The sequence below is a fragment of the Canis lupus genome, chromosome 10 (genome assembly GCF_011100685.1).
Source record: "Canis lupus familiaris isolate Mischka breed German Shepherd chromosome 10, alternate assembly UU_Cfam_GSD_1.0, whole genome shotgun sequence".
In the NCBI taxonomy this organism is placed as follows: Eukaryota; Metazoa; Chordata; class Mammalia; order Carnivora; family Canidae; genus Canis; species Canis lupus.
This window is the reverse complement of record NC_049231.1, coordinates 6193685-6206131: the sequence shown is the minus strand read 5'-3', so window position 1 is coordinate 6206131 and position 12447 is coordinate 6193685. Positions and strand designations below refer to the sequence as shown.

General features: G+C 47.0%; 1 protein-coding gene across 2 annotated transcripts in view; it reads left to right on the top strand.

The window, feature by feature from the left end:
• PPM1H (protein phosphatase, Mg2+/Mn2+ dependent 1H) overlaps positions 1 to 12447 on the top strand; it is a 253879-nt gene that overhangs the window by 233024 nt on the left and 8408 nt on the right. The window contains exon 10 of one of the 2 annotated variants that reach the window (XM_038549879.1): positions 10190 to 10923. The exons of the other annotated variant lie outside the window; for it this stretch is intronic. Within the exon in view, the coding sequence (XP_038405807.1) occupies positions 10190 to 10232 (43 nt within the window). The 3' untranslated portion in view covers positions 10233 to 10923. Of the gene's footprint in view, positions 1 to 10189; positions 10924 to 12447 lie in introns of those variants that run through there. 2 annotated transcript variants of the gene reach the window in all.

Sequence of the window (12447 nt, the reverse complement as noted above, 5' to 3'; positions counted from 1 at the left end):
ATATAATGAACTACCATAACTCAACATCCCAGGGGAATGAAAAACAATTAAAAATGGGCAGAGGGCCTGAATAGACTTTTTTCCAAAGAAGACATACAGATGGCCAACAGACACATGAAAAGAAGCCCAACATCAGTCACCATCAGGGAAATACACATCAAAACCACCACGAGATAACACCTCACATCAGTCAGAATTGCTAGTATCAAAAAGATAAATAACATGTTTGGCAAGGATGTGGAGAATAGAAATCCTCATGCACTATTGGTGGGAATATAAATTGGTGCGGCCACTATGGAAAACAATATGCAAGATTCTTCAAAAAGTTAAAGATAGAAACACTATATGAGGGGATCCCTGGGTGGCTCAGCGGTTTAGCGCCTGCCTTTGACCCAGAGCGTGATCCTGGAGACCCGGGATCAAGTCCCACATCGGGCTCCCGGTGCATGGAGCCTGCTTCTCCCTCTGCCTGTGTCTCTGCCTCTCTCTCTCTCTCTCTCTCTCTCTCTCTGTGTGTGTGTGACTATCATAAATAAATAAAAATTTTTAAAAAATCTTAAAAAGGAAAAAAAAAAAAGCAACACCATATGATCCAGTAATTCCACTTCTACATGTTTACCCAAAGAAAATGAAAACTCTAGATCAAAACGATATATTCATCCCTCTGTTTATTGCACCTTTATTTACAGTAGCCAAGATGTGGAGGCAACTTCAGTGTCCATTGGTGAATGAGTAAAGAATATGTGGTGTTGATATACACTGGAATATTACTCAGCCATAAAAAGGGAGGAGGAAATCTTGCCATTCTCAACAACATATGGACTGAAGGAATATGCTAAGTGAACTAAATCGAAGAAAGACAGATACCATATGATTTCACTTACATGTAGAATCTAAAAAACAAATGAACAAACAGAAACCGACTCAAAAATACAGGCAACAAACTGATAGTTGCCAGAGGGGATGGGAGATAGGAGGAATGGGTGAAGAGGATTGAGAGTTGCAAACTTCCAGTTATAAGATAGATCATGGGGAAGAAAAGTACAGTATAGACAGTGTAGTCGATAATATCATAAGAACTTTATGTGGTGACAGATTGTAACTACCCTTATGGTGAGCATCTCATGATATATAATTATCAAATCACTGTGTTGTACACCTAAGGCTAATATAATACTATATGTCCACTACACTTCAATTAAAATTTTTTAATGATAAAGCCAAAGTTTATTGTTTAAAGCAACTAACACATTAGAAAATGCAAATGAAAACCACAATGAGGGGGATCCCTGGGTGGCTCAGCGGTTTAGCGCCTGTGTTCAGCCCAGGGCATGATCCTGGAGTCCCAGGATCGAGTCCCACGTTGGGCTCGCTGCATGGAGCCTGCTTCTCCCTTCTCCCTCTGCCTGTGTCTCTGCCTCTCTCTCTCTCTCTCTCTCTCTCTCTCTGTCTCTCTCTGTCGCTCATGAATAAACAAAATCTTAAAAAAAAAAAAAAACCACAATGAGATATCATCTCACCCATCAGGATAGCTATTAAAAAATATATATATATATAAAAAAAAACAGAAAATAGCAAGTAGGTGAGAATGTGGAGAAATTGAAACCCTTGTGCATTACTGTTAAGAACGTAAAATGGGATAGCTGCTATGGAAACCAATATGGTGGTTCTTCAAAAAAAAAAAAATAAACATAATTATTGTATGACTCAATAATCCACTCCTGTCTATATACCCAAAAGAAGTGAAAACAGTTAAACAGATATTTGTACACTCATGTTCATAGCAGCAGTATTCCCAATAGCTAACACATAGAAGCAACCCATATGTCTCCCAGTGAATGAATGGATAAGGAAAACATGGCAGATAATGCAATGGAGTATTAATCAGCCTTCAAAAGGAATGAAATTCTCAGGCATGCGACAAAATGGGTGGTCGGTGTAGGCATCGTACCAAGTAAAATAACCAGTCACGTAACAACAAATATCGTATAATTCAATTTAATGGGGTGCTTAGAGTAATCAGATTCATAAATTCACAAAGTAAAATGGTTGTTGCCAGGGACTGGGGGGAGGGGAAGAAAAATATGTGTTTAACGGGTGCAACATTTCAATTTGGGAAAATGAAAATGTGAGGATAAATAGTGGTGATAGTTGTATAAAAATGTGAATGTACCAAGTGCCACTGAACTGTACACCTTTAAAATGGTTAAAGTGTTCAATTCTGTGTTATGTATATTTTACCACAAACAGTTTCTCAAATAAGCAAACTTGGAGAAAAAGCTAATAAATTAGATAAATTTCCCGTAAGACTAAATGAAAACAAGAAGGGTGACAAATACTATTTAAGAATAAAAAAACAGTAATATCTCAGACACAGCAGCAGTTAGATGTGACAATATTATGAAGATATACAAATTCTTTCATAGGTACGTTATAAAGATATCAATCTTTAGAGTCAGTACAGTTATAACCAAAGTTCCAGTGAGGTTTTCATGTAGCTTCATAAGGTCATTCTAAGATGTATATGGAAGAACAAAATGCCAGGAATGTTTGTGACATTTCTGTATGGGTCTTACCCTTCTAGATATTAAGATAAAATCAGAACAATTGAAACGGTGTAGAAAACATTAAAACTGAATCCCTTCTTCACACCATAGACTAAAATCAAGCCCCTGCAAATTACGACTTACATGCGAAAGGCAAAATAAATAAATACAACTTATAGAAAATTGTTTGGGAGAAATTGTCTTTATGATCTTAGCATAGAGAAGGATTTCTTAAAGAAGACCCAGAAAGCACAAACGATAAAAGATTGATAACCTTGACTGCATTAAAATTTGCAACTTTGGTTCTTCAAAAGACAACATAAAGAGTAAAATGACAAGCCATGAACTGGGAAAAGATTTTTGCAACTGGCATAAGTGAAGAGGGATTCATACCCATAAAATACAATGAACTCTCACAGGTCAATAAAGGAAACACAAACAACCCATTAGAAAAATGAGCAAGAGCCAAACAGTCATGACACAGAAGAACATTAATGTCCAATAAATAAATGCATTTTTAAAACACTCAAATGCAGTAAGCAGAGAGGTACAAATTAAAAACATGAGGTAACGGCAGATGGCCTTGTGAATTTGTAGACAGGCGGATGACATGTTGGCCTACCTGGGGGAGTCGGGCATTTGCCTGTCCTGTGACTCAGAAGTTCTTCTCTTGGGTCTGTGCCCTGGAGCACTGGTTCTGCAAGTGTAGTCCTTGGGTCACGTGGCATCGGCAGTATCAGAAAACTTGTTAGAAATGCAAATTCCCAGGCCCCATCCCAAATCTATCAGATAAAACTCCAGTGATGGGACCCAGCAGGTTGTGTTTTAACAGATCATTCAGGCGACCTGGTGCTGGTGAAATTCCAAATGAAAAGATAATCCACAGGGACGCCCGGGTAGCTCAGTGGTTGAGCGCCTGCCTTTGGCCCAGGGCGTGATCCCAGGGGTCTTGGGGTCAAGTCCCACGTTGGGCTCCCTGCAGGGAGCCTGCTTCTCCCTCTTCCTGTGTCTCTGCCTCTCTCTGTGTCTCTCATGAATAAATAAATAAAATCTTGAAAAGAAAAAAGATAACCCACAGAACTGTTTTTGTTACAAAAGCTGGGATCAACACACATGTCCAGTCACAGGATGGATAAACCAAGGGATGCTTCACAGCTCAAAAGGAACAAACCGAAGATGTGCTCGTTCGTGGGGAAGAATCTAGAAAAACGGGATGTTGAGTTTAATAAGGAAGTCACAGAAGAATACGCAGATGATGACTGCGTGAAGTAGAAGACTAGCCCTGTGTCATTTGGGTAAACAGATACTAAAGCTATTATAAAAAAGGCAAGAGACTTAACCCCAAGTTCAGGACTGTGGCTACGTTGGTAGAAGGGGTGGCGGGTAGGGAGGAAGGTCCGCACGTCGCTGCGTCTGCATGTGAACTGGGAGACACAGCTTGGCCTGGCGCTCCTCTGCTCAGAACCTTGTCGCGCTGCGAGTCCAGCTCCTGGTCCTGCCCCGTAGGCCTGGGCCTGGGCGAGCGTCCTTAGGCTGCCAACGCCTCCGGTCCCTCCTCTGCAAAGGGGGGGCTTCCCTGGGACAGCCCCAAACCCGAGGGCCAGCGGGCGGGTGCTGTTGCTGTTCTGTTCTGTGCCGTCTGTCTACACCTCGTATACCCCACAGCAGAAACTCCTCCTGCAGGAAAAACGTGAAGGCGGCGCTCTTTTGCCTCTTCCACTTGCTTGGTACCCAAGTGTTTGGATTCTTTTATTTGAGCTTAAATGCATTTTTCTCCCGTTGAGCTTTTAGTTTTCATGTGATGCTTTATATCCTGCTGGTTAGCAACGTTCTCGTTGGTTTTCTCTCCCGTGATTATTTTTATGAAGCCTCACAAAGCCAGCTGACAGGTGCTAGGGCCCAGGTGCCAAACTCGGTTTGAAAATCTCTCCGAGCTCACATGGGTTTGCTCACCAGCCAGCCCACCACTATCCACGACAACAGACCTGCCCTCCAGGGGCTGGTAACCTCTGGACAGTGTTGTCGCAGGGCAGGTGGGTACCGCCGGGGGCAGGTGGGTACCGCTGGGGGCAGGTGCATGCCGCTCAGGGCAGGTACGTGCAGCTCAGGGCAGATGCGTGCAGCTCAGGGCAGGTGGGTGCCGCTCAGCACAGGTGCGTGCTGCTTGCAGGTGTGTGCCACTCAGCACAGGTGGGTGCCGCTCAGCTGCAGGTGCATGCCGCTCGGGGCAGGTGGGTGCCGCTCGGGGCATGTGTGTGCCTCTCGGGGCAGGTGCGTGCCGCTCAGGGCAGGTGAGTGCTGCTCAGCGCAGTGGGTGCCTCTCAGGACAGGTGCGTGCCGCTCAGCGCAGGTGGGTGCTGCTCAGCTGCAGGTGCATGCCGCTTGGGGCAGGTGGGTGCCACTCAACACAGGTGGGTGCCGCTCGGGGCAGGTGTGTGCCTGTCAGGACAGGTGGGTGCCACTCGGGGCAGGTGCGTGCCGCTCAGCACAGGTGGGTGCCGCTTGGGGCATGTGTGTGCCTCTCAGAGCAGGTGCGTGCCGCTCAGGGCAGGTGGGTGCTGCTCAGCGCAGGTGGGTGCCTCTCAGGACAGGTGCGTGCCGCTCGGTGCAGGTGGGTGCCGCTCAGGGCAGGTGGGTGCTGCTCAGCGCAGGTGGGTGCCTCTCAGGGCAGGTGCATACCAGCCCAGGACAGGTGCGTGCTGCTCGCGCAGGCTCCTGGGTCTGTCAGGACTGCTACCTCCAGACGCAGGGCTTATGGCAATTTCGTGGGGGCAAACGGGGCAGGAAAGAAAAAGGGTTTGTGTCGCTTTTCGGGGGGAGATGACAAACCAAAGCCTAGGAGGGGACTCTGCGGCAGGGACGCAGCAAGCACCCGGAGCTGGGGTAGCTCAGCAGTCCCGCTGGCGAGGAAGGGAGGCAGCTGTGGCTGAGGGGACTGGCGGGTGGCGGAGGGCGCGCCAGGCCCAGCTTGCTCCTGGGGCGGGGAGGGGGCGGGAGGCACGCACTCCTGGCCGTGCCCGTGGGGCTGAAGGTCCACAAGGTCACGGACATGCAAGGGCATTGCGGTGTGAGCCGTTAAGAACCGGCGCCTAACCTAAGCTTCCTTCCCACGGCGGCTGCCTGATGCCTGGGGGCTCCGCAGTCCAGCGTCTGCCTGTGGCCCAGGCCGTGACCCCAGGGTCCCAGGATCGAGTCCCACATCGGGCTCCCTGCACGGAGCCTGCTTCTCCATCTGCCTGCGTCTCTGCCTCTCTCTCTCTCTGTGTCTCTCATGAATCAATAAATAAAATTTTATTTTATTTTTTTAATAAAATTTTAAAAATATGTATGAGTGGAAGTCCTCCAAATAAATTTTAATCTAAGTCATTCTGTCTGGGAGGAGAAGGAGCCACTTCCTAATTCCAGAGGCTCCGTGGCTCTTCCTTAGCCAGGAGGAATAATTTCTCCCCAGATAGAGGCCAGGACCAAAGGGGTACCTATGTAACCATGTTGGGGGGCTGGAGGGCTGGGGGTAGGGGTGGAGGGTTCCTGGGTCCAAACGTGACTCAGCTGCCCAAAGGAGGTCAGCCTGTTGTTTGATGGAACATGAGGAAGGACAGGTGTATCCCCAGGGCAGGCCACCCCCCAGCAAGGGGAGGCCACAGGGCAAATGAGAACAGCAGTGGTCCTTCATTCGAGGGTTTGAATGGGGCCGGTCTACTCTGAGTTCTGCGGATTTTGTACAAAAATTTCTTTTTGTCTAGAAATTTAGCAGAACAGAAAGGCTGACCATTAGCCCTGTGACAGGCAGGCCTTTGGGGTTTTGCCTTGGGATTATTCAACTTTTAAGGTTCCGTGTAGGTTGTTTCCTTTTCCTTTTCTTTTTAGCGACTGCCATCCTCAACAAGTGGCCAGCGTTGCCTTCCTGTGATGCTGTCCTTTCCCACCAAGGAATTCATAAATAGCACGTTCCCCTCTAGAGCGCAGAGGGAGGGAAGGGACGATTAGCATAACGATATGTTTGCAACTTTCTGACCCTGACCCCATCCTCTCAGGCAGAGATGGAGTAAAAATCAGCTGTATGAGTCTCTTGACTCCAGTGTATCTTCTGAAGTCCCTGTTGCTGTTTTGAACTGTCTCCACAGAAGAACCAGAAAATTAAAAGGAGGCTTCTTATGGACACGCCAGAAGGAGTGTGGCGGATTTCTCTTGCTTTTTCTTTTCTTCTTTCGAGTGGAGTTCGCCCTGAAGTATAGCAGAGTGGCGGGGCTGCGAGTCCCCTGTGGGGTTATGAATTGAACCGTTCATAGGAAATACGCCAAGCCAGGCCCTGAGTCGGGTAGTTGGAGTCATGGACAAGAACCTGTAGTTCTCTGTAAACCTGGCAGGGGCAAAAACAACAATACCAGGAAGAGTCTCTACTGAGGCCTAAACGTCTCACAAACTTGGAGACGGTGCTCGGAGAAAGGCCTGGAAGGGGTTTTCTGAGGCAAACTATCTGGGATTGACTTTGCCCCTCCATCAGGCTGCAGGTCTAGCAGTAGGTCTCCTGCGGACAGTATTCAACACGGAGGCAGGTGTGTCCACGTTCAGAGAAGATGCTTAGTGTTTTGTCCAAAGGTAACAAAGTGTCATTATGACTGAGGGGGAAGGACAAGGACAAAGCTGAGGGGAACCAGGGCCAAAGAACAGTAAACCAACCATGGAAGCAAGGCCTGCAGGCACATTCCAGATGCCCAGGCCAAACTCTGCGGGCCTTTGCCAGGCCTTCCCACCCCAAACCTCTCTGCGGAAACCTCCTTTTTGTGGAACTCCGGACACCATGTCCCTGTCCCCCTGCTGGGACACCCGAAGGGGCTCATTACGGGGTGTTCAATCTGTAAGTCCCAACACAGCGCCTCCCTAACAAGAGAGACCGCCTTGATGGGTCACAGCCCGGACGTCCTCCTCCACATCCACGCTCCCCGAGACTCGGTCTGTGGGCCTCGATGAGGAAGAGAGGAAGCAGCAAAACAGCCCCCAACACTGACCGCGGTGTTACCAGCGCAGCTATTGAGTGCGGGTTTGTGTTTCCTCGATAATAATGACATTTATTTTGGCAAAGGATGAAAGAAAGTTCTTCTTATGAAATCTTTCCGTGGATTAGCCGGACTGATCTCTCCCAGCACCACGTGGTTTGGAAAAACTATGACTCCGATGCAAAAAGGAAGGGTTCCCGTCACCACCGCCCCCCACTCCCCCCACAGCTATTACAGCTTGAGGAACAGAGCCGTGGGTGCGCGACCTGCTGCTGGGAGACTGGAGCAGATCTGCATTGTTGTTCCTGTTGCACAATCCAGCGTCCTTAGGCCCCGGGGACGTTGGCAGTCGGTCTGCGCTGCTGCCCACGGCGCCTCCGAACAGCCAGGCCCCTCTTTCCTCCCTCGCTGCCATCTACGGGGCAGCCGGGGCAGAGGCGTGGGGCCACTTAGTGGGACCATCAGGACATTTCAAGGGCTTGCCAGGGAAGATCGAGAAGGAAATGCTCTGTTGTTCCCCCTCACATTGAAAAGTTTGCCAGTGGGGATACAAGCAAAACTAAACACGCACCCCCTAAGAGACCAGGGAGTCGGTGCCAGGGCAGAGGGGGGATGAGGCCTGGCGGGTGTCCCCACCCTCTCCTGTGACTGTGGGCGGCTCTCCTCAGTCCCTGGCCCTCTGCCTGCGGGCACCTTAACCCCTGGGGTACACAGTGGCAGTGTCACAGTACCAGTGCCTCTGAATAGTCCATCAGACTGGGACCCCCGCACCCTGGGCCGGGGACAGAAGCTGTCATGAGTGGCTTCAGTGACCCCAGAGGCCGGTAAGGGACACGCGTGGTTCAGCTCCCAGCAGTGAGATGCCTCCTCCTGGGATGCGCTGCCCGGGGCCAAATCCAACAAAGAGCCCTCACCCCTACCCGCAGGCCGCTGTAGATGCCTGCCAATGTTCCAGAGCTTGGGAGAGCTTTTCTACCTCTTAAATTTCAGAGGCCTGCTCAGAATGCAAAGAAGATTCCTCCTCCTGTTCCCATCACACTCTATTACTGCTGGGCATCAGCAGATGGAGGCTGCCTTTTATATGCAAATATGGGGAACCCATTAATTCCCCAATTCCTGCCACCCACCTCCCTCCTGTGAGACCCTGATCTGCACCATCTAAATGGCAAATAGCAGTTCCCACCCAACGAGAACTATTAAGGCCTTAAAGGCACGGGCATAGCCTGAGGCCTGAAAAGGAGGCCGCTTCCACACCAGTGCTGATTCAGAGGTGGCCTCTGTTGGAAACCGGCTCCCTAAGCGGTGGACGCCGGAAGGCAAATCTCTTGGGGAAGAAAAAGACATCTTCTGTTCAGTGAGGGCAACGCGAGCGAGCGTGTAGTGACCCCTGACCAGGTGCCGGGACTGTGCGGAATGTTTTGTGGAAGGTTCTCACTCATTCCTTGCGGGGGCCTCCGAGGTCTCGCCCTGCCGTCATTCCAGATTTATAAGGAAAAAAAGAGGGGCTCCAAGAGGCCGAGGGATTTTCCAGAGTGCCCATGTGGGCTGTGGTCAAAACCAAGATTGCGCCCTCGGCCACCCACGCCCACACCCTGAGCCCCTCCGTATTCTCTGCTGAAGAGCTGAGACAAGTAGGAAAGGCCACAGATGCCTCAGAATCGCGGGGACAACAGACCATGGAGGATTTATGGGTCAGGGCCCTGTGAAAAGGGCTTCTGGCCTTCCCGTAGTTCTTCAGCCCTCTTCCTTTCTTTGTTTTCTTCCCTCCCCTGCTGTCCTTTCTCTGCCCCCCCCAACCCCCCCCCGGAGCCTGAGGAAGCCTCTGAGCCAAGCCCTGTGCCGTGTGCCAAGTGAGCTCCCTCCCTGGCAGCCATTCCTTTCAGCAGAGCTTTGCTGATCAATATTGAAAGCTTCGGCCCAGAAGAAAAATGTTCTCAAAATACAAACCTTGTCTCCCAGGGAGATTCTTAGAAGAGAGCGAGTGCTTCAGACTGCTCCGGCAGTTCTCTCCTGCGGTCTGACCAAGCATTCTGAATAAGGCGGTCGGGAATGGCCCTTCATCTGCTCCACTCCCAGCTTCCAGAACCACCAGGCCCCTCCGCCTGCTTCAGGCCGGCGTGCAGTGGAATTCATTTCCCTTCAGCGGCACCATATTCTTTGCTTCTCTCCTGTAGGTTTTGTTCTCCCATTTCCTGTTTTGACTCAGTCTGTGGCACGTGTCTGCCCTTGTGTTCAGTCTCTCTACCAAAATCTATAGAGTTCTCCTGTTTTACTGACACATTTAGCAATTTCTTTCATAGTCACCAAACCAGGTAGCCCTTGTCAGGTAGATATTAGACGAAAACCAAATGGGACTGGGGAGACCCGGTTCTTTCCCTCCAGAGAAAGTTGTCTCCTCTTGTACCACGTTGGATGCAAAGCAACCTTACAAATGGTTTCATGTCTGAGGCGAGTTGGCTCTCGAATATGGATGCCATATTCGATTTTGAAATGGCGACCAGCCTGGCCGAATATTGGAGCTAGGGCAAAACACCCTCTCCCAAGAGCCAGTTTCTGGGGTTGTCTTGAGTTGATCATTTACAAGGAAAGCTCCTGCAAGTGGCCTCATTTTACCTGAATGTTGTTTCTGACTTCATTTCAATACAGGATCTCCTGTAGCCTGAGGGAAATGTCAAGAAACTGGTCATAGAGTTCAGATGTACTGTTAAGTCACTGAATACAGCATCTAATCAGCCCCCTTCAGTTGTCTGCACAGGCTGCTCTTACAGAGAAGATACCACACTCACCAGAGAAGACTGGCAAAGAAGTCATGTGGAGGAAATCTGAGCTCCTGGCCAGTGTTGGAAGAAGTGGTCCTGGACATTCTCCCTAAGCCTCGCACTCAGGTTGGAGCCATCCGTCCCTGAAGCACAGGGATACACAGATGATGGCAAGAACCTGAAGTTCTTTGAGGAAGGGATATGGTTTGCTAGGCTCACCACACAGGAAGTGGGAAGTTAAACCTCACACCACCCCTGTGTTAGGAGAATCCTAACCCAAGAAATTACATGTTCTAGAAAAACCCATAGTGTTTCCTAGTAAAGGCAGATTTAAAAATCTCTCTGTAACATAGAGCACAGAGTAACCCACCCCTATTGAAGAGAAATTTATATCTTATCTTCAAACCCACTATGAGAAAGAATAATTAGATATAATGGAGCCTTCCTTCTTGTTCTCCAAAGAAAACCCAGTAGAATAAGTTGAAACTTTAAACATGTACAACTAGAACCACAAGGTAAGAAGAGGTAGATTTGGGAAACAACCAAATGGAATTCACAATGGGGAAAAGTATGTCACTGAAATAAAGTCACTACAGTTCACCCTTGAATAACATGGGTTTGGAACTGCATGAATCCACTTATACATGTATTTTTTGACATGGTACTGTAAATGTGCTTTCTCTTATGATTTTTAATAAAATTTTATGTAGCTTACTTTATTGTAAGAATACAATATATATAATAAGTACATAATACAAGTAATAATATGTATTAATTATTTATGTTATCAGATGTCTGGGTAACAATAGGCTATTAAGAGTTAAGTTTTCAGAGTCAAAAGTTACACTTGGATTTTTGACTGTGTGGTGGTTGGTGCCACTAACCTCTGTGTTGTTGAACAGTTTACTGAATGGATTGAAGAGCAAACCACTACAACAGGAATTAGTGAATTTAAATAAATCAGATAGAAAAAAATCCAGTAACGAAGTGGACATGAAGATAAAATGGAGAAGGTCTAATAGGAGAAAATATAAGAAGTAGAAGGCAAGCAATATTCAGAAAGTTCACAGTTGAAAGTTTTCCAGAATCAAAGAAGTATCTTCTCATTTGAAGGAGTAAAACACATTTTCAACCATGATAAATATAAAGGAATCCTCACTGTTATGTCTTGGTGTAACTTCCAACCATCAATAACAAAACAACAGTAAAAAACTTAAAAGGCTACCAATGAAAAAAATATTTCCTTATAAAGAGATGACTTCTCTACAAGAAGAGTCACAATAAACGAAATATTATCTCTAAACTGCAGAGGGAAAATAATGGTCAACCCAGGATTCTATACCCAATAAAGCTATCCTGCAAGATAAAAAGCAAAAGTAAAAGATCTTTGTGGTCCAAAGACAGGATGAGTATTTTTTTTTAAGATTTTATTTATTCATGAGAGACAGAGAGAGAGGCAGAGACACAGGCAGAGGGAGAAGCAGGCTCCCGGTGGGAAGCCCGACATGGGATTTTATCAATCAACCTGATAGAAAGCAAGAATGAAGAAAAACATAATAAAGAGAAAACACACAGGAAGTTTTATATTTGTTTACATGTGTGTATTAGTGATGTCAGATTAATAAGCTCAGATATCCATTTTTACAATAAATATAGTTTACATCTTAATAACTATGAGATTAGATTTTATTGTAATTAGCCATATACCACTAATGAAATACACTTTAAAATACAAAGTTTAAAAAAATAAGACCAGATGAATTTCACAGATATTTACAGAACTTTAAATCCAAACACAACTGAATACATATTCTTCTCGAGTGCACACAGAACTTTCTCCAGAATAGACCACATACTGGGTCACAAATCAGGTCTCAACCGAGACCAAAAGATTGGGATTGTCCCCTGCATATTTTCAGACCATAATGCTTTGAAACTAGAACTAAATCACAAGAAGAAATATGGAAGAAATTCAAACACGTGGAGGTTAAAGACCATCCTGCTGAAAGATGAAAGGGTCAACCAGGAAATTAAAGAAGAATTTAAAAGATTCATGGAAACTAATGAGAATGAAGATACAATCGTTCAAAATCCTTGGGATACAGCAAAAGCAGTCCTGAGAGGGAAATACATCGCAATACAAGC